The 22,508-nt window shown below is 45.0% G+C and overlaps 1 protein-coding gene across 1 annotated transcript; it reads right to left on the reverse strand.

Annotated features, from left to right (window-relative positions):
• Window positions 1–8,281: 8,281 nt before the first annotated feature.
• On the reverse strand, window positions 8,282–19,939 carry LOC149372206 (cytochrome P450 2H1-like). Its single transcript, XM_089566608.1, has 8 exons — window positions 19,693–19,939; window positions 16,747–16,871; window positions 15,503–15,609; window positions 14,910–15,214; window positions 10,736–10,851; window positions 9,551–9,809; window positions 8,923–9,117; window positions 8,282–8,643 (listed from the first exon to the last, which is right to left on the reverse strand). Exons 1-8 carry the CDS (start codon window positions 19,836–19,838, stop codon window positions 8,469–8,471), a joined length of 1,428 nt encoding a protein of 475 aa, XP_089422734.1. The 5' UTR covers window positions 19,839–19,939; the 3' UTR covers window positions 8,282–8,468.
• Between the last annotated feature and the right edge of the window lie 2,569 nt (window positions 19,940–22,508).

Consider the following 22,508-nt stretch of genomic DNA (forward strand, 5'->3'; position numbering starts at 1 on the left):
TTTCACTCGAGTAAATAAAAAGGGATTGCACTGCAATAATAATCGCAATGTTATTCCTGTCTTCCAATCTTCAGTGCTAGTGAGCTGCGCCGCAACTAGCATAGTGATGCGATATTTTATAGCATATATTACACGAAAACTGAATTGCGCTTAAACTGCTTGAAATCAACTTGAAATCTGAAACTGCTGAAATCAAACTTGAAATCAATTCTGTAAATGTGCTCATGGCAGGGGAATTCAAGCAGAAAATAAAATTTTAAAATCATGTTATGTAGCGAAAGTGCTTCTTTTCAATTGATTCAATTGACCGTATTTCAATTGACCGTATTTCGCCGACCACTCCTTGAGAAATTTCGGGAGGAGTAAGTTTGCCCCGAGTGGTAGGAGGCCGACGAAAGGATATCTGGGAGGACCAGGCGGAAGTGTAGTTCCTCTGGGTGTTTCGCTGTCCCGTAGCCAAGCTATGGATGCAACCAAGAGAATTCAGGGCACCAAGATGGTGAAGGCGAGCCTCACAGTCCCTCCCGGTGCCTCCTGGGGGAAACGAACGACCATTAACGTAGTATACCACTTCCGCGTCAGCATCGCAGCAGCAATGGCCAGAAAAAAATTCCTGCAAATTACTGCAGATTATGAATGAGCCGCACATTGCCATAAATTTACCCTACCATTGCAGGTTGTCTTCAGTGCGCATGCGTAGATCACCCTGAGGGCGCCACGCGCCCGCTTCGTGAGGCCACGCCAGTCGCGTCGGAACCGTCTGCGCATGCTCAGTGGAGGGGCGCGGCAAACGCCATCTGGCGCCAGTGGTGCAACGCGCTGTTCTAAATGTCTCTCTTATGGGCAGCGGTTCTCAAAATAAAAATTGTTTTGTAAATAAAGCCACGAAGAGATACTGCACTTGGCTGATGAAATTAGCAACCGCTGGACTGTAGCACTGCGCTGAGAAAAAGTCTAATAATCGAATGTAAAGCTTTTCCGCGTTCTTCATGACTCCAGTAAGCAAGCAGGGCCACACGCAAGTAAACGAGGTCTCTCAGGTAAGTTTATAAATATGTTCGACATCTCCCGTGTTAAAGTTTTTTTGGGTATCGGGTATTGGTATCAAAAATAATTTTTGAAGTATCGTGCCCAGCTCTGGATTTGAGCTTCGAAGCATCCCTACAAACTTAGCTATATGTTTCAAATGTTTACCAAAAGCGAATGTTCGAGTTAGAAGCAGTACTTGATGACAATGCGACCCTGAAGTCTGTCCGGTGTTCTACTTTCTAGATGCGACTCCGGCTCTGCGGGCTAGCTTTTTTTTTGACGACCCGCTGCTGGTGGAGCCGATTTTAAAGTCTGATCATTCGTGCACTTGCTCATGATGAGCTACCCGCAGCTGACAGCTAAATGAGGGGCAAGTCGACTATAAAATATGACGGATCTAAAATCTGACTAGTCATATAGTCCGGACAACAGCCCACATGGGCATGGTGAAATGATCTGTATCAACGCTAATACTTTGGGACATTTTAGCATTAAGGAGACCGAAAGGCGCAGGAATTCTGAAGTTAAATTTTTCTTTTAACTGAGTATCGGCATAATGGCTGCAAAGAGTGTTTCGTCGATGAGGTGGTGTCCATTCTTGAAGAATAAATTGATCCTAGCAAAGAAATAAACAGTACTCACAAGTATAGTTGATGTGAATTGCCGTAGAGTCTTCGTATTAGTATACGATATGCTAAGCCGCTGAACAATAAATAATTAAGGAGGCTGCAAAAAAATCTCTAGTCTTGCCGGGAAGACTACGAATAATTATAGAGCATGGTCTTAAAACTACTACACGATAAATAGAGCCTTGGGTCGTCGACAGCTTGAAAAACTACTCAAAAGGAAACAGATGACATAGTCGCGTCGCTCCGCGTAGAGCTGTTTTTACGTGTGCTTGCTGGGCGATAGGACGTGGGAAGAGAGGCTCTCTAACAAATGAGATCAAATTTCGAATCAAATCAAATTTATTTCAGCACCACAACGTACATTGCAACGCTGCGAGTGCAGTCAAAAAGCCTTCTGGAGGCTTGACGAGACCTGCACCCTATTAACAAACACTTGACAGAATTAGCAGTGATGATAACTACATTAGGAATGCACGCAAAACAGTATTCAAATTCGGGAGAACACGAAGGAAAGAAAAATTGCTATGGAAATCTGCTTCCACAATGAGGACAGCAATCCCGAGTTAACAGTGGTTGGCAAACAGTATTTTAACATTTGTCGCCCATAATTTGCTCGGGTGCGAGGAACTACCCAGCGGTTAGTGCTACGCGTGTTGTACACTTTGGTTCGTGAAGTTAATGAGGCCATTTATTTGAGGTATGTGCCATTTTCATTATGCCGTGGTGGTAGCGAGAAGAAAAGTATTGAATTATGCAATGCGGTGGTCTTTCATAACAGACCCTTTACTGCCGTAAAGTTCTTGGAAGCATGTCTTCGCGTGTTCGGGCTGTAATCGTTCACCCTTGGCGCTCGCCCATTATCGCATGAAAGCGACTGGCGATGTACCGCTTTCATGCGTGTTTTTCAAAAGATATGTTCGTTATTTTCACTCAGCCGACATGTCCAGACACGTATCAATGAGGTGCAGACGAATAAACCACTGAAATGACACAACACTGTTTCATCACTCAGTGCGCCTTATCTAGGCTTCTGTCACTACTCGTTTCGCGTCTGACAATGGTCGAAGCTGAGCAGTTGCGGCACAGTAGATAGCCTTTGTTCACGTCGACGACCGGCTAGCAGCTGTTAATATGGGGTCCAGTATTGAAGAACTTAAGAAAGCAGAAAAACATTCACAGCGGCTCCTAAAATGATGCAATATTTTATTTGCATAAGTTTTCGTAGCCGGTTGTTATTGCCTGTTTGCCGGCACGCAGTTAACGGTTTGGTTGGTTTATGGGGTTTAACGTCCCAAAGCGACTAAGGCTCCCGTGTGGGAGCCGAAACGTCATTCCATCTTTCTTTTTTTGGTTGGTGCCTTTCATTTTTCATCACATATTAACCTTAGTCTGCGCAAATACTATGAGATAGTGGTATTATAGCAAAATATTGTCGAGTATCATATATGATACACCATGCTCTTAGTGGCACTATGTGTGAACATATAGAACTGCATTTAAAGGCCGTAACTGAACAAGAGTGTAACTTCCAAATGACAGAATGGCAGCTTCTTCAAAGAAAAGTACTTTCCGGGAGTTATTGCTAGAGTATCCCCTAAACACGTGACTATAGCAATTGGCGTGCCTCTACACACCTATATTTGTTGCTATTTGCTCTCAGCGCAACACCTTGAAGATAGTGTGCAGCACTGAAACAGAGTGCCATTGCTCGACTATGTCGAAACATTAACCGCGTGAGTACTCAAGAGTGGAGTGCAGCGTATTCGCTTCTCTAGGAAAATGGGTAAACGACCCATTTCTTTAGGAGTCGCCGAAAGCCCACAAGGGCGCCAACGGGGCCATGCCGTTGAATGTGTTGGTCAGCACTCTCAACACAGTTTAATAGCGCAGCTCACTTTCTTACATCTGGTATCCCTGCTTGCATGATCTCGGAATAGGCTGACGCTATGCTCTTCCCAAGGAAATTTACCATTGTCTTTCTCTTCGATCGTATTTATAATTATAGCGCAATGACCGTGCGTGTTCCTTGGCGGTTTGGAACAAATCTAGTTTCGTTTAAAACCACTTTACAATTCTTTTTTCGTGTATTATGCGCTGCTTTTCTGCCTTCAGTACTTACGCTACTTCAGGAACAGCTTCTTTGTTGCTTTATTTCGTCCTTTATACATTATTTTTATCTTCGCCTCTGTCGTCCTCTTAGCTTTTTCGATCCTCCTACCCACACGGGGTCATCGTCAAAGACGATGACCTCGGGTATTCTCCTTTAACGTTAAGCTAGTCTGTAGTAAATCGAATGTCACCCTATCGCTACATGCGATTAACTACTGATTAACTGATACGTCATGAAAAATTGGTTGGAGAGCCTCCTTTGAAGGGCACCTACCGCTGTGCTCTGAAGTTGTATCTGTCTATAAGCGACGCTACAGTGCCTTGAATTTGTTCATTTGTTGGTTTCGACTGCATTTCCTGTTGTTGTATTAGAAGCGGGCCGTAAGGGGGTCGTAGCCGCCGTGTTTCCTCAGCGGTTATGGTGCTCGACAGCTGACCCGAAAGACGCGGGTTCGATCCAGTCCTTCGGCGGTCGCCTTTCGATGGCGCCGAAATGCTAGAGAACCGTGTACTGTGCAATGTCGGTGCACGTTAAAGAACACCAGGTGGTCGAAATTATCCGCAGCCCTCTACCACGGCGTCTATCATAGCTACGTCGCTTTGGGAAGTTAAACCCCGTAAACCAAACAACCCAAGGGGGCTGTGTGCAGGAATATGAAGGTACACTACACTGTGCAAAAACTAATTACTGTCTGGCGGTTTGGTCTATGTCAGTGTTTGGTTCCATACTTAATCCAGCAGACAATCATTGTCGCTCTTAGTGATCGTGCTTCTCGGTTTCGGGATATATATGAAAACGAGCGCATCCTTTTATTGATAAATTCGTCGTGAGAATTTTCTGTTATACTCTTTGCCAACTGTCTTGCCGATTATCAGGACTGGGTGTGACGGTTCAGCCGTGTGAACCACTAACGATGTGTATATATTAAACAAGAACTCATGCTTTGGCACTTTGAAAACGGGAAGTGTAAAGGCTCAGTATAAAGCGAAAGCACACCTTGCACTTCCAACGACTGCGCTCGTGGCGCAAATCGCATCGTCGAGATGTTCCCGTGACCTCAGGCAATGGACGCGGCAGTTTGAGATCGAGATAAGCAGCCTGCAGGAGATCCCTGGACACCAACTGACGCAAGGTCTGGCGCCACTATCGCATGCAGCGACGGCGCCATTGTCCGAACTATAGTGTTTGACCATCAGGGTAGGAGCGAGATTTGTACTTGGTCTGCACATTTGAGATTACTATTATCAGAATGTGCTGGAGCGGGTGGTCACGAGGGCTTTTCAGATTACATGGGCATTTCTTACAACACGAAAAAAACAAAATCGGAGACGATACCATTGTAGAAACTACTTGAATACGTGTGCTCATGCACCTTCTACAACGCTAAACTTCAAGCTTTTTGGTGAATATTTAAGGAATGACGAGTTAAGGAATTAAACTTCTTTTTAAATTAATCAATAAACATTGTATAAAAAAATGCCTTGCTTGCATGCAAGCCAATTATACAAAAAAGGTCTGACTTAAAGCAAGCCAACAACACGGTTTTTGCAGGACACTTTTGACTTGCAACTTTCGAGAGACCCCATACAGGGTGTTTCACATAACTTTTGCAAAACGACTGAAAAAAGTCGGTACAGCACAAGTAGATGAGTATAGAGCACTTTTATATTCCGATATTCCGATTTTACATTCCCATCAATTATTAAACTAATATGAAAAATCCAAATCTTTTATTTAACTAATATGAAACATTCAAAAATATTAATTTAACCCATATGAAACATTCAAAGTTTTTAATATTCACTTTGAACTAAGTACGTTTCATTAAGTACTTGAGGGTATTCAGAAACAACCATCTCATTCTTTTTTGTGTGGGAATGTACCTTTTGCGTGCTTTTTCTATGCGATATCGTTAAGAGTTCCTTTTAAAAAACAAATCCGCAGAAAAACAACCTAGACCCACCTAAGTTGCTGGAGTACCCGTTCACCAAAATAATTTTATAAATTGCAGTGAAGGCATCAGACTTCCTACTTAATCCTACTTAATCTAGATTTTCTGCCATAACTCGTTCCCGGTACCAAATACCAACCAGTGCATCAGCAGGGTTCTCCATTAGAAGCCATACCGGAATCACCAGCGAGATGTTCCCGTGACCACAGGCAATAGACGCGGCAGTCTGAGGTCGCGATAAGCAGCGTCCGGGAGTACCCTGGGCGCCGACTGACGCAAGACCTAGCTCCGATATCGCAGGCAGCGACGGCGCCATCGCCATAACTCTAGTGTTTGACTGCCAGGATTGGAGCAGGATTTGTTGGTGCTCTGCACATTTGATATTACTCTTATCAGGGTGTGTTCGAGCGGGTGGTCACGAGGGATTTCCAGATTGGTTTAGTTTATTGGGGTTTAACGTCCCAAAGCGACTCAGGCTATGAGAGACGCCGTAGTGAAGTGCTCTAGAAATTTCGACCACCTGGGGTTCTTTAACGTACACTGACATCGCACAGCACACGGGCCTCTAGAATTTCTCCTTCAAAGAAATTCAACCGCCGCGGCCGGGATCGTACCCGCGTCTTTCGGGTCAGCAGCCGAGCACCATAACCACTGAGCCACCGCGGCGGCTGATTTTCAGATTACATCGACTTCTTCAACAAAAAGCAAAAATCGGAGACGATATGAAAGTCAAGATACTAGAATAGGTATGTTCAAGCACCGTCTAAAACATTCAACTTTGTTAAAATTTAAGGAATGAAGAGTCATGGAGTTTAACTTCTTAATCAATAAACAATTGTCTGACTTGCAGGTGGGCCAACAACATGGTTGGTGCAAGCAGCTTATGACTCGTAACTTTCGAGGGGGCCCCATACAGGACCTTTCATGTAACGTCAACTAATGAGTGAAAAAATTCGATAGAGGACAGCTGGGGGAGTACACAGCACTTTATATTCCGCTTAATTAGCTAATTAACGAACATGAAACATGCAAATTTTTATGTTCACTAGCCATAACTCATAACTCATTTACGCCACCAAATACCAACGCTACCGCTGCACCGATTCCTAAAGAAGTCAATACCACAGCAGATCCACCGAGGCACCATGCGCGACTTGTTTCATTTTGTTATACTTTTGCACTTTTTTGCACTTTTTTGCACGAATGACTGATGCCGGCAAAATAATGATACTTTCATCAAAGTGTTGACGCAGTGGTTAAGGCGCTCGGCTGCTGAGCCTTACCACCATACCATACCGTACCGCACCATACCGTACCGTACCGTACCATACCGTACCGTACCGTATCATACCATACCATGGCATACCATACCTTACCATACCATGCCACTGTCACAAAATGTCACAAAGTGGTTCTGGCAGAAGGGAACTGTTGATAAGGAGTGTTCCTTCCTAAAGCGGTAGACACACATCTTCAATAAAGTGAAATAAAATAATTTTACCCTCGACCTATCCTAAATCTCGTTTACTGGATTAAGTTCAGCATTGCTCCTATTTTCTAAAATACGCGTTTCTATCGAGTCATTTTGTTAGAGAATTTGAACATCTTGCCTCCTCCTGCTGATAGTTCGTTTATTTTACAGTTCTGACCTAATTACAATTCATGCATCCACACTTCCATGGGCCATATCTTTGGTCTCATGCACGAAGAAAGCAATACGTACAGAATTATTAGTTTGAGACGCACACTATTTTCGCTGAGGAAAACCTCGCAACTTACTGGAGTGTAAAGCTTGCTTTACGTAATAGGAGACCGTATGCACGAACAGGTTTATACGCAAGAACAGGTTCCGACAGATGTTCATCCTGCCTGCCGTGACTGGTCGATGCATGGTCGCCACCCTGCTTTGATCTTTCTTTGGGTGCCAGGAAGTAAGGTTTTGACATTAGTCGTCAGTTGGAGCGTTTACAACACTTATGATCATATCATTATTTTTAAGGCACAATGCTTGCACCCACGCCCTTCTTCTGGACTACAGATTTGAGAGGGGGGGGGGGGGGGGGCTTCTATAAAAGAATTCGTGTAAAAAAACAAAAGTAACGGAAAGATTCCTGAGACACATTGTGCTGTGGCTTGTTTGGGCATGTCCATTTCAAGGAGATAATAGCTGGCATCTCGACGCGGTATAAGCCCGGAATCATGGCAGGCGACTGATTCAAACCTTGGAAGTTGCACGGAAGAGATTTACGTGTGCCCTATAGAGCTTCTATGCTTTACCGTCGTCAAAACTCTTCATTCTTTCACTCTATACAATTACTGATCTTAAATTGATCAGTATTAAGGTTTCCGTAGCATCGCTTATTGTTGCATGTCTTAAGTGACAGCTGTCCAGCAAACAAAACAACTGTCACCATGAATAATTAGTGCTTCTGCATATTGATTTTTCCCCCTTTTTTGTGTGTCGTTTCTGCAAGTGGACTGGAACTGAGCGCATTTCATCCTGCTTCGTAAGCTTTTTTTTATTTGTTAGCGTCAGAGTGAGCGGTAGCATAATAAAATGCGTGCACATAACCAAAGTCTTTACTTTATTTTCTTAATACAAAATTGATTTTCGTCCCCTATGCTTGATAGAATTAAACTATGATTAGACATGAGCTGGGCGTGATGTAATTAACGTCGATTATGAAAATAAGAAACACTTTTGTATTCGAGGGCGGGTACATATCGTATAAAATTTCTCAAAAAAACCCTACTCCCGGCATATAAAACGAAGCTTTTGAGGTTTCGGCACGTTGAGTGCCACCAAAGCAGCATCGAAGTCAATTTTTTCTCCCTCCATGGGCAAAACGGAGAATTTCTGAAGAAGCGTTGTCAGGTAAAGAAACACCTCGACCGTCGCCAGGGTCTCTCCGGGGCACATTCGTCTACCTGTGGGTTAGAGAACCGGGAACATGAATTGCACTGACAACGCCAGTGGCTGCTCTCAAACCGAGGCTGGCCACAGACTTAGTGTGAGGCATTTATGCAGAAGTTGTTTTGCACAAAAAAAGCAAAATGTTACAATGTTTGCTAAAAATATTCCATGGCCTTCCATCTTGTCTCGTCCTCTCGCTGCCACTGAGTTAGGCTACTCACAATTTTTGAGTGTAGCAGCAAAAAAAACCTGATATTTTGGTATGAAAACAATTTTTACCAAGTTTTACCTACCAGTGGAAAAGGGAATGAGCTGGTCTGGTTTGGTTATGAGACCAGAGCCATCCTCTTTCAAGAAGCGTCGTGGATTGAACTCCTCAGGCTCACTCCAGATGTCCGGGTTCATGTGGACGGCCGCTAGATTTGGAAGAATCACACTTCCTTTGGGAATGAAGTTCCCCATATATTCCGTGTCTGCGGCAGCTCTGCAGACGGAAAACAACAAAAAAAAAGAACTAAGCGCTTAGACGTACACATCTACACAGCATAAGTTTGGTAAACGTTGAGTCATATACCCCCTAAATTATGCACGAAATTACAAACTATTGCAACGCTATATTTACGAATTAGCAGCCGTTTTCCTTCAGAATCTAAATAAGAGTGCGGCCTGCATTAAAATGTGTCAAGCTGAATACAGGGAAACCTAGCATGTCCATAAACTGGAGATGAGTGGGAGAGACCAATGAAATGTTCCGACATTCTTTGCTGTACCATGAGATAAACATCATGAGGAAGACTCTTAAGACAAGAAAACACGCGCCGTGGCGAGCCATCTACAGCGGCTATTCGGAATCTGGGGCCGATCAGTCGCCTCGCCATAAGCCCTGCAGATGCATTTAGGCAACCCTACTGACTCACTCCCTCGGGACGCCCAGCGGTGCCACTGTGCGCCATCGGTACATCTCCCAGATAGTGGCCACGGTGAAGGGCATCTTCTTGTGGTCTTCCCAGCAAGGCTGTCGCTCTCTCCCTATGACGCTGTCAATCTCCTCCTGTATAACGCGCTGCACGGAGTCCACTTTGCCGGCGCAGTTGAGCAGATGCCAGTTGATTGTCAGAATAACAGTGTTCGATCCGGCTCCAAAGAAATTCAGGACGTTTCCAAGCAAATTTCCCACTGCGAAAAATGCAAGGAAAGGTGCGAAAGCTTAAGCCCAACGGAGGAACGGTCACTGCAACTGAAACCACGTGGCAACTCATAACGCGGTTCGTTGCACTAACGTGACAACTGCAAAGAATAAAGCTGAGGAAATACAGTCACGTGAACAAATGGTAGCTGTGGTTGCCTTCGTAGCTCTATCGGAATCAGGGGTCAGAAACACGAATAATAAAGAAATGTGAGCATACTTGGCAGGAAGCTTATCTTGACCATTACAACTCAAAAGTCACTCTTGATGCCTCTAGAAAGTGTCGAAGGGAAAGGCTCTGAATGGTTTGTGACACGGCAAAGAGCTGCTCATCAGAGCTACTATGTTGCGGCGATATTTGTTTGCGTTGTTGTACCCTCCTGCACGTTCTCTTGTTTAGACACCTTAGCTTAGTATTATTCTAGAGAGTAGACGTTGGCTATTGCCGACTGAACGAAGATTGTTTTAACTAGCGTTCATCGATTGCAGTTGCGGTAGATGAATGAGAATCAGAATAACGTGCGATTTGGTCTTACAGCGTTGAATGGGTCTACATTAATGCATTTAGAATAAAAACCTGTCTTCCTAGTTGACACAGAAACACTAGGAAAGAAAACTTAAATTTCTTGTAAAAAAAAACCTAAAATGAAAGTATAGTGTTGATTATATAGTGCAATAAAAATGATCGGTGTACGCGGTAAGCAAGTCCACGTCGTCGATATATTATGTAGTTCTCCACAACGGCGTCGCATGTAGTCCACGTGAGCCTTTAGAAGGTTAAACTCCACACACCAGAAAACTTTATATGAAACAAAGCGGTAAAGCAATTCGCAAATAGTATGCAAATAGGAAAAGCATTAACTACTCCAAAACGTCCTGTATTCTACCTAGTTTAACTCTCTTCACAGCTGCTTACTTTTAAAGAAAGAGTCAGGGTTATGTTCATGCTCCCTCATCTTTTTAATATATCCATCAATGAAATCTCTGTTGCTGTTTTCGTCAAAGGCATCTTCATGCTGCTTGACTTGTTCTCTGAAAGCAAGAAAAAACATCGCGTTGTTATAGTGCGTGGCGTGTTTAGCGATGTGCGCAGTACAGATGCTGCAGACTAGAATGTGAAACATATCTTCATTACTTACTAACAATAACAAAATTGCCGACGATTACGTTATTTCCTAATGCGAACTTTGGGCGCAGCTCATCAGCTGTTTCATTTTTTCGATAGACTGAGGCAAAGAATTCGAGCAAGATATGTATGTGTGATTACAGACAACTTGTTATTTTTCGCACATATTCTTTCTTCAAGAAACACTCCCCTAACAGTTCTTGATTGTCATGAAGGAAGCTTTGTGGACGGAGAAGGAGATGGATATATGCTCGACTTGCTGCACCAGTACCTGGTTCTGAAAGGCGAGGTCTGCGCAAGCATTTCGCGAGGTTGTCACAGCTGTGGGAGCCGTTACGCGTGAGAGGAACGGGATGTTCTCCCGCATAAGTGGTAAGAAATTGCCGCTTGTCTTTAAATCTACATTAAGGTCCCCACCCACCCTGCCACCCTGGCAGGCTGCAGCGTTTCTGGCACAACGTTGTCAATGTCAAAGCATGCAGCGCACATCTGTCACTACCGCCATGTAGCTTAAAACCCGATTAAAGTGTCCAGTGTTCCAAGAGGGCAGTTATGCGCCTTCCCTCTGGTTCAGGTGTCCACCGAGATGTGTGAGACAGATAATGCGCATTTCCTTTCCTCAAAAACCAATTTACAAATTTTATCCCCTGATTTCCAAGCCCCCGCTTTATTGGTTTCGCAGCTGTGCGAGACAGATACTGCGCATTTCCTTTCCTGAACAAAATACCGAAGACACTTTGGAAATTCTAAAGTCTGCTTGACGAAAGCCTTGCGGTCAACCCACTGCCGCTTCCCCGAACCGCTTGCGCGGAATCACTGGGCCGATTCGGAGCCATGCGTCTCACTCACTCGACTGCAACGAGACGTCTGGCGAAGGAGCGGCGGTGTTGCTGTCACCGCCGAAGCACGCGCGCACTCGTTCTACCGCTACTGTGTGGCGTCACGGTTGCTATGCACAGCTGCGCCCCCCACTGGCGCGCCGGTTGCTACGGAGGGGAGGAGGTCGCGCTTTTACTTTCTCCTTTCCAAGTCCTGCTGCATTGCTATCGCAGCTTAAAGGGTGTCCACTGCTGGTTACAACGGACGGACAACGGCGACGGCAAAGGTGATGGCGACGCCGCGAAACGCAGAGACGAGCGCCTAAAACCTCTTTCACATGCAAGCGAAAATGCTAGCGAATCCTGTCGCCGCGGCGGAAAAACCTGCTTTGAGTCGTCGCTGCGACGCGCCGCTCAATCGCTGAGTCGCTTGCATGTGAACCGGTTTTAAGAGCTGCGCTCTGAAACCAATGTACAAATTTTACCCTCTGCTTTCCAAGCCCCTGCTTTATTGGTTTCGCCGCTGTAGGAGACAGATACTGCGCATCTCCTTTCCTCAAAAAAAATACCGAAGAGACTTTGGAAATTCTAAAGTGTGCTTGGCGAAACCCTTGTGGTCAACCCACTGCCGCTTCCGCGAATTGCTTGGTGCGGAACCACTGGGCCCCTTTGGAGCCAAGTGTCTCACTCACTCGACTGCAACGAGACGCCTGGCGAAGGAGCGGCGGTGTAGCTGCCACCGCCGACGCGCGCGCTCTCGTAAACTCGTAAACAGGCGCCTAAGAGCTGGACTCTAAAAAAATTATGAAAAGAACTTACAGGATAGTTACCGCCTGTAACCATCCCGTAACCTTCAGATGATTTGCAGTCGGCATACATATATCCATACGCAGTTAAATTCTACTGCTTTTAATTTTCGGACATAGCATTTCTCTTCCAGTCCTTTATAGACATTAAAGAAGACTTGTGATCGTAGCAGTGGCCGGAAATGAGTTGAAGGTGTTTGAATGCGGCCTTATTCTGAAAGACGAAGGCAATGCATGTGCTCTGGAGGTCGTCACAGAAAAGGGAAGAGTTTCGACTGTCAGAAACAACAACGTGACTCATGACGTCATTGGGTTCGGACCACTCCGCGGCTTATTTGGCGTCGCGCATTCTAGTCACATCATGAGTGACATCAATACAATTTTTTCCCTTGCTTCCACGACAATCGTGTTGTTGCCGAGATTAGCAAACTGCGGTTACGCCGACTTCTACCATAACAACGACGCTGAATCTAAGCAAGAGTGACGTTAAGCCCCAATAAACCAACCAATCTAAGCAAGAGGCCTTTAACAGCTTTCGCTGTAAAATGGAAGATGGTTCTGCATAAGGAAACGGTAATAATAAAGTATCTGCAGTAATGCAGATGTACCCAGCGACTTACTTCCCCCATTTAATCTTCACTGCTAATCTGGGGAAAGCGCGTTGTGGAGAATGTAACGTTTCGTAATTAGAACTGCCACCAAGAAAACAGAAAAAACAGAAGTGGGCAAGGTAAAAAAGAATTAGGTAATGAAGTAATTAAAGGTGACAAAGCATTTTAAATCCGGAAAATTCCTCAAATAGCCCTCTACTAGTTCACAGTCTTGAAGAACTAACAACAGCAAAAACATTGTAAGACTGCGCAAGGGGTCAAGAACGGGAAAAGAAACAATTCCGATCGGAGTACAATGCACGAAATAAAGATATATAAGACAATGTAAATGAAAGAAGTGGAAAAGAGAGAATCTAAAAAAATCAGATCAGCTTAATGTGTGGCTTGAATATTTTGTGAATGAACGCCGCAGGTAGGATTACGTAGGAAAAATGTATCCGACATTACGTAGGAAAAATGTATCCGACATTGAAGTTTGTGCCGGTAAAGAAAAGTTGACGCATTTGCGACAGGCATTATATCGAAATAAAAGCTGGAGTACTTTGACGCTCATGCTTGACAATGTGACTTGAAGATAGTCAGCTTTACTAGTTCCGTTGCTTCTTTCAAAAATGCAAAACATTTGCTCTTTTTTGCAATGCTTGATGAACCCAGTGTTTTGGGCGTGAAATCTCCTCTTCTTTCATGCAAAGCTAAAGGCCAAATGACGCTTGGATTTGACCTCTAACTAGAGGCTCACCGCAGGGGTGGCTGCGACATTATACCATGTGATTTGTCGCAGCTGTTACCTATCGTTCTGCCGCTATGCCAGCCGCCTACTCCGACCAATCGCTCTCGACAGTTGTGTCACGTGACTAACTACGTGGTTCGCTCTTTCTGAATAAAGACCAGCGCTCGCCGCCTAGCCACCGCCGAGACATGGGGACAGAACCGGTCACCGGGACGACTTCTTCGACGGAGCACTGGAGGCGCCGGGCTTCTTCTCTAACGATTCCTACGACAGAGAGCGTCACGAAGCCGCGTTGGCTAGAGATAAGTCGCGAAAGCGGACTCTTCGAGTTGATGAAACTGATCAAGAACGGAAGGTACGTCTGGGCAAGCAGCGGCACAGGACAAGAGTACATCAAGCGGAAAAGGGCAACAGATGCTGCCAACTTCTACGCTTCGACATCGGCCACTGGTTTGGTTTCCTTTCGCTCCGTATAACCTGGCTCAGCCGAGTTGAGCCACAGCCATCTAGTCAGATGTTTAGGGGAATCCCTCAAGGTGGAGTAAATTTGTAATAAGGCAGTATATCCTCATTGGCATCCACCATGAGCCCGCCGTCCCGGTTAGCTCAGTTGGTAGAGCGACTGCTCCGGTGAAGCGGTGGTCCCGGGTTCGAACCCCGGACCAGGACGAATTTTTCTTTAACTACGAAGTTTCTGAGAAAGCTGTATAGCTTTCCTTTGTAGCCGCACGGCTGCGCTCGGGTGGATGTCAATGAGTAAATACTCCCTTATCACAGCCATTTATTTTTTTGCGTTTGACGTACTAACCAGGAAAAAACCCTGCAATACCTGAGAACGCTTTGTACACCGTTAAACAAAAGCGTTCCAAAGTTTTCATGTACGAAACCCATGCCGTGTTATGGAAGTCTGGATAGGCATCAAAAAATCGAGTACCGTGTTCAGAAAGCTGCACTTGAACAGATTTCTAATGCGCAATTACTCTATGTCTTCATACTTACCTGACGAAACGAAAAATGTCTTCAAAAGTTCCTCTTATTGTGCTGACGTTAGTGAAAGGAAGCAGTTCAGCAACACTGAAAGCCCAGCGGGGTAGGAACGTGAAAAGTGGTCCGGATGCAATGATCTTTACAGCCTTTGCAAGCGTTTCATCGAGAAACTTGCGCCTGGGGTCTTCGAACGGGAAGCGGCTGCCGAAGACGAGAGCTGTTATGTTGTTGGACATGCTAGGGGCCAGGTACTTCCTGATTTCCACAGGTGCGCCACGTAGTTCAAGTATCTTCTCTGCAAGGTATCGGACCTCTTCCTGAAATGAAAAGGCAAATTTACTCAGGTTAAAGGACAGTTAACACAGCCTGAAATGTGTTGGTGCAGATTACTAAGTCCGCATGAAATTATATAGCGGGTATATTAGCGAATACTTTGATTCATAAAACAGCTTTTAGGACACGGAATACTCTGGTTACACGCGATTAAATAAGAAATTATTTATTGTAGGAAAAGCGTGCATTGATGCGGACAGTAAGGAGATCAAATTACGGTCGTCCTTTTCTTATCACAATAACCGCTATGAAAAATTAATTTCATTCCTTACCTTTACATGTACCTCCATTGATTTTCGCCCAAAGCCCAAGTCACGAAGCACGTGAAGGCAGAACCTGCGGTTCTCTTGCCAAGCATCGCCATTCAGCGTCACAACGCCTGCACGGCCAAAGTTTGTCACATCGCTTGAGAAATAAACGGCTCTCCTGTACTCTTTCTCGAGAGGTACTTCGAAAGACACGGTGCATTAAAGGCACAGGTGCCCGAATAATTTTTCGAAACATGAAAATCATAACAAAGCCTAAGGGTGCAGGTACAGTTGAAGAGGAAACATTGCATTCAGCTTGTTCTACAGTCTAATAACATACCGACAGCGATTAACCGTGCTACCGTAGCTCTTTCACGCCGCTGTTACTAATTCAGAAATGCACAAGACAGCTCCATGAGACGCTATGCTCTAACACACCTTTCTAGCAATTTTTTAATAAGTGGATACCACAACTTACGCACAGGGATGGCAAGCATGCTCTTTGTTTTGTTAAACCTGTATCCTAGAATACGCATTCCCTTCCTACGCAGGCAAGTGATGTCGTAAAGAGTTCCGAAGAGCTGCTCTAAAAGTTGCCGGCTCTCGGTCCCATAGGTGTGCGACTCCTCGCACCATTGCCAACTTGTTATTATCTACCGAAGAAGGCTTTTGGCTGCACATAGTGTCGGCTACTCAGAGGTCTTCACGCTACGTCTTTATTGTTGCTGCGCAGCATTATTTTCATTTTCTGCCCGGTTTTCGTGAAATGGTTCTTCGCTTCGTTCGCATATGAAAGGGCTTGTGATTGATGGCACTCCGTTTGCTGTGACGCGGCCCCACTATAATGCAGCGTAAGACAGGAAGTACGAGTAGGGAAAAGCTTCCGAACGGGTTTCAGGATTTTTTAAATGCTGCTGTCATGCGATGCTGACGTAAGGTAAGGTCACACATTTTGGAGAGAAACTTTTCTTCTGTAAGACGAGAGAAGTGCTGCGGTTTTTTACATTTAAGAGATCAGTGTTTGTAAAAGGAAGCACTGTACCGCCGTCACTCTCGCATACCATTGTGCTACAGTGTTCTTGTCAAGGGAATTACCTCCATTTTAAACAGTACAAAGCATCGCGGATGCTGGAGCAGAAGTATTTGTTTACGTGCGTAGCCATGCTATCTCCACTATCAGTGTACTACTTGTCGGACGTCAAAGTAAAATCATCGCAAGGACTTGAGGCAGTCACAAAAGCAACAAAGAAAATAAGCATGGTGCTCACCGTTCACTCCATAACGTCCAAGAATAAAATTTTCTGTGCGGTTCAGAACTTCTTTTCTTGCCATTACTTCCTTGATCGATTCAAAGTCGTTAAGAACAATAACATTTTTTCCTCCAACTTGGAACCTGGATCAAGGAGTAAAACGTAGGAACGAATATTCGCGAGTATATTCTCTCATTATATTCTCTATTCTTCTCTATTAGCTCGTATTCCCTCTTAGCGTGCACAATTATCTCTAAGAGCACTGGTAATTTAATGCGTCCAAATTAGTTTCTGCTTCCGAAGACATCGAAGAAAAGAATTGATTAACATTTTAAGCACGGAGCAATGAAACAATGTTTCAGAGGCGAAAATTCCTATTAAATAAAATATACATTCCAAAACAACCGCGCAAACAAAATATAGTCATATACAATGACTAAGTAATGCTTTTTGACGGGCTGGTTGGTAAATATTCATATTTGAGAGGCTGTGCGCTAAAAAGACGTTCACAGGAAAAAGGAAGGAAAAGGAAGGAAAAGACGTTCACAGGAAGGTTCTTTTCCTTTCGTCTCTATCCTTTTTCCGGTGAACGTCTTTTTAGCGCACAGCCTTTCAAATACAATGACTACGTCTCTTCTTCCCATGTGCCATTTTCGGAACACTAGTGTTAAGAGTACGCATTATGCTAATGCCATCTGAAACAGCTTTTACGGCCTGTTCCGCGCGAATTTCATCTTTCTATCCGAAGACAACCTTATAGCTGTCTGCAATGTCTCCGTAAATTATAAAGTCACTATATATCAATGTTTTCGTTCACCTTGCGAACTACGTTGCGTTTAGCGCTTGTTCAATGCTAGGGAAGAAAGCATTTCTTGAGGAATGGCTTTTATAGCATAGCTGTGATGACACCGGACCGTGACGACCCAGAAATGGCTTCGTTCGAGGATCACGTGCCCACTTTCTGTCCGTGCCTCGCCCTGCTTTGTTCATCTGCTGGTGGGGAGCGCGCTAGAGAGAGAGGGGGGGGAGGGGAAACGTGACTACACCCTGCGTGCACCCCATCTCAGACTTCGCGCACTATTTGCCGTCATTGAGTTTGACGCGCCGTAGTGAGACTCCCGAACGCTTCGAAACGCCTTTAAAACGCGCGCGTTACCGATAGCTGAGCGCCCGAAGACACGGGAGGGGGGAGGGGGGGTCCTACATACGTTTGCTGTGCTATGTGCTTAGGGAACTGCCCGCCGCTAACGCAGTGCCCCAGAATATCCACAGATCTGTGCTCAAAAATTTGATAGACAGAGTGGGAAGCGTGTTGTTTAGCAGGTGCTATGCGAGAGGCTTTAAAATAGGAGTATCGCCTGCCTTTGAATTTGGTAGCAGCCAAGCGCCAAAGTTTTTTTAACGGACATTTCCATTAACTCACATTCAAAGACACATGCATTTTAGTTCTTTATTTTTCTTTTATGAAGTCACAAAGTATTCTTCAATATTTTTGTTTTGCTTCGTTCATTTTAACATTCATCTGCTGTGAAAAGGCTTTACAAACACGCAGCTTTGACAGGGCCGAAAATATGTATGTTTACCAGCAACATTTTAATTTCTTTAAATGATTCCGTAAGAATTATTTTAGCTGCGGTGTTTTCCACAATCGTCACACACTACACGTAAACAAATTAGAGGGTACACTTAAGCTCCTCCTTAAGGACATGGCGCCACAGACTATTGGGTTAATTACCCACATATGCAGAAAGTCATATATTCTCTGTACATTACATTCATAGATCCCTGGGAGTCCTCATACATCTCCCGGCGCAGTGGTGCAGGGCAGGGGTACCCAGCGGTGGGTCTCGTGCGACGCAGGCAGCAACCGGTCATGAATATAACTGCCACATGCCATGGTGGGCGGTTTGCTTACTGTACAGATGGCAGGTTGTGATGACGCCGCAAGGTCACGTGACCTAGGTGGCCCAACTGCCTCCTAGGTGGCTCTCTGGGGACCACCTGTCAGTGCTATGCTGGGGATTTTTGGCTCACAACTTCGACAGTGCCGAAGCCGACAGCGCCTACACCGGATGTTCTGATGAACGGGCTCTTTAACGCTATCGGGTTAAAAAATCTCGACAAACGGTTTCTTTTTTTGTAGAAGAAAAGTATTCAGTTTCATATGGTGTAGTTTTGAAACATTGGGATATGTTAATGTCTAATAATGCGGCACACATAAATGCGCCGTAGTTTTCGACGTGTAATTATGTCTTTTTGATGGTTTCTTGCAAACAAAAGAGTAGATTCACGGTTGCTTGATGCGTCTGAAAAGCTGTCGCATTTCGCGACGTCTCATAGCAGTTACCCAATAATGTTCAGCGCGGCGACGTCTTAAAGCATCCCCTGTAAACTAAAAGAAATCACTTGTCTCATCTCTTGGGGCAGACATTCAGTATAATAGCTGTATGCTATTGCTCTGGCTGGTTAGCTGTAAAGAGAGGCCAGAAGGATTTTGGCATAAATGGTGCCTCACTGTGAGCTCACAGAGGAACCTTCGGGGCAATCTAATCCTGTGCGCTTCGTCGTGTTCGGGCGATTTTCGTATGGTATTAGAGGTTGCCAGGAAAAGAAAAAATATTTATTTGGTTGTTGTCAATGCGCTTTAAAGAACACAGTTTTTTTTTTCGATTGCAACAGCTACTTTTTTAAGCAGGGTTTCTTGAGGCTATCGACCAGCAAGTTTCTGCGTTCTAGGTTACTAACTACAGCATACAGTGAGCACCAAGGTATAGCAAACTCCGCGAAATTTCCTGGAAGTGGCAAATATATTTTCCTTATTACTGCCAACGTCTTTTTCCCCAGCTTTTACAGTTTCCTTTCTTTCCTCGTTTAAGGAGAAACACTAAGTCATGTGCTCTTAGGATATGTCTATTATTTATTTGTTTATTTCTGTTATTTCTTCAGTGATAAAATGCAACTCACCTGATGACCGGTCCATATTTTTTTGAGTACTTCATGCATGCATTGTGGTCAAAAATCTTTTTCAGAAGCGGCAAGTGGCCGACCAAAGGTAGAGCTGGAGGACCCGGCGGCAGTGTTTTTCCCTTGGGAATTTGCGGCTTCTTCATCTGTGACGCGATTAGGGCGTACAGCAAGGTGGACAGGGCTACGGTGAAGAAAAGATGAAGCCAGTTCACCGAAGCCACCTGTAAAGAAAGGAATCCAGCGGCGCTAACACTACCGGGTATTTTAGGAGTGAAGCATTACGAAGCACAAGAGTTGAACAAGTTTAAACACCTAACCTAACAACCTTTAAAGGTCTTCACTGGGCGGGGCCCGACATCTTTATCTTAGGTTCTCTTGTAGGCACCCTCGTAGTCGGCCGCCTATTCGGGTTTTAGGGACCAGGTGATAAATTTGGAGGATGAAAAAATGCTTGTATATCAGTGGGAGGTGTTTCCGCCGTGTAGTACAGTATGTGGTGCGTCAATGTTCCGCGCGCGAGGTTCGTAAAATGATACCGTTTCTGGTTGTAATTTCGACACTTCTCCGCTTGCGCAAGTTTCGTCGTTAAAGCAGTACAAGAGTGGTTGTAGCTCCCCACTGCCATAACAATGCCGTAATAATGCCGTAACAATGCCATAACAATAACATAGCAACGCACCCACAAGAAGCTCGAAATGAGCCTAGTGATAAGCTAAATGGAGACTCTCTTTGTGTCGGTTTGTTATTGTGTTCATATAGAATGAAATAAAAATTAACTTCGCAATGTACCTTGGTGTCTATTTTGTGGAATTCCACGGCGGAACAAAGGCTGCGCCACAGCTGCGTTAATATTTGGTGAAGACCACTTGGAACCTAATTTTACTAAGATAAATATAGTTATCACGTATAAACAATACATCTTGCAAAAAAAACGCACAATTAGGATGCCGACTGCAGCCGTGGGTAGCACGTCTTATAGCACTCAAACCGCGCGCGCTTAAAACGGAAACTGGAAGCAAACACCTAGTATCCCTTCGAAACGCTTGATGCGCTGCCGTCAATGAGGTCGCTGGCCACTATGGAATTGTCCTCTCTCTAGCTGGATTACTGAGGCGGACTACCCGGGTCCGAAGCCGGCTGTGGCAGCCTCATTTTCATGGCGGCGAAAAGCAAAAGGCGCCCGTGTATTGTGCGATCCCAGTGCACGTTAAAGATCCCCAGGTGATCGAAATTATTCCGGAAGCCTCCATTACGGCGCCTCTTTCTTTCTTCTCTCACTCCCACCTTCCTCCCTTCCTTCACGGCGCGGTTGAGGTGTCCACCAAGAAGTGACTCAGTTACAGCGCCTCTCAATTTCTTAAAAAATATTTTTTTTTAAAGCAATACTTTCGACTGCCTAAGGATTTTTAATGTGCACTGACATCGCACAGCGCGCGGCCGCCTTTCGCGTTTCGCTCAATCGAAAGGTGACAGCTGACGACAGCAAGAGTCTCTCAGGAGCGAGGGTCGGAGTGAGTGAACGAAGTGGTGACTTGTGCTCTTGCGAGCGTGCAAAACACCCGAAGACGACGAAGCCAACGCGAGGGTCACGTGATGGGGAAAGAGGTGTCGCATAACCTGGCGGAGGAAAGTGTTCCGTAAAAAGTTCCACCGTTGACAATGCGCCAATACCTGCCTTAAATGGAGACAATCTCATTGCGGTAGCGTAGCGTGAGCTGCAATTAGGAAGGAACGCAATGAGGAGAGAACGATGTTTTAGCAGTTTTCAGAAGGTGCTGGGGGTGAAAACATTTAATAGGCTATACAGGGACAGGATGTATCCTTGGATCAGCCCGTAAGTGACCAGTCCTTACAAGCACTAGGTGGAGGTCCCTAGTTTGGGACCCCAGTGGCGGTGGCTATCACACAATACGTGGCAATAAACTAGGAATGGCTATGGGAATACACACGAATATCTGGGAAAAAAATTATCTGCTCAACTACGCCTGCCAGTCTATTCCCCTCACCTACAGAAACGCGCAATAAAAAAAATAGAGGATGGAAAAGCTAATCGAGACGAGTCGCTGGGATTTTGATGGATTGACTTTAAATCGGATTTCTGCTCGACAATTGCAATTTTTGCAGACCTTGATAATTTTCTTAATCTGTTAGATTTCGTTAGCAATTTCAGAAAACCTTCTCTCGCGTGAACGGGAGGACCAGCTCTGTGCAACACGCGAAGCTGGGACCGAGAAAGCACTGGCGTCCCTTCGCAAGTTTAGAAACTTTTGCAACGCACAACAACCATTGTAGCCTTAAGTCTTTGCCCAAAGTTCAACTCTGAAGAGCTCTGAGGCGACTCGCACATACTTGCGAGCATCTCGTTTTGACGCGCAGGACAGTAAGAGGCGTCATTGTACTGTACGATGCCAGCGGAACTAAAAGATCACCATGAGGTCGAAATTATTCCGGAGCCCTCCACTACGGCACCTATTTCTTTCCTTCTTTCTTCTCTTTCAACTCCCTCCCTTCCCTCTATGCGTGGTCGAGGTGTCCATCGGGAAGTGAGACATTTACTGCTTCTTTCGTTTCTTCAAAAAACAATCTTAAAATGTTTACGCGAAAAAGAAATGTGCTTTTTACCTGAAGGAGAGGCGCGTAGGCTGCAGCGGTTTCCATGACGCCTCGCCGAAGTGCTTAGGAGAACTGCACTTCTGCTCAGAGCACTCATCAAAGGCAGACAGTGCTCTAGTTCGCTGAACGGATTGTGAAACCAATGCGTAATCGCTGTTGTCCTGACTGAAGAAAGGGCGAAGCGCACGGGTTTGTCGACT

Source organism: Amblyomma mixtum, chromosome 1 (assembly GCF_055824585.1).
Source record: "Amblyomma mixtum isolate Tamu chromosome 1, ASM5582458v1, whole genome shotgun sequence".
Classification (NCBI taxonomy): Eukaryota; Metazoa; Arthropoda; class Arachnida; order Ixodida; family Ixodidae; genus Amblyomma; species Amblyomma mixtum.

What these genes read in the sequence shown, in the direction of transcription:
- LOC149372206 (XM_089566608.1), bottom strand. Translation starts at nt 19,838, where the DNA reads ATGAAGAAGCCGCAAATTCCCAAGGGAAAAACACTGCCGCCGGGTCCT. An exon ending in CAATGGAGGTACATGTAAAG is followed by an intron (nt 15,215 to 15,502) that starts GTAAGGAATGAA and finishes TTTTCATTTCAG; the next exon opens with GAAGAGGTCCGATACCTTGC. An exon ending in GACATTTTTCGTTTCGTCAG is followed by an intron (nt 10,852 to 14,909) that starts GTAAGTATGAAG and finishes TCTTGCTTTCAG; the next exon opens with AGAACAAGTCAAGCAGCATG.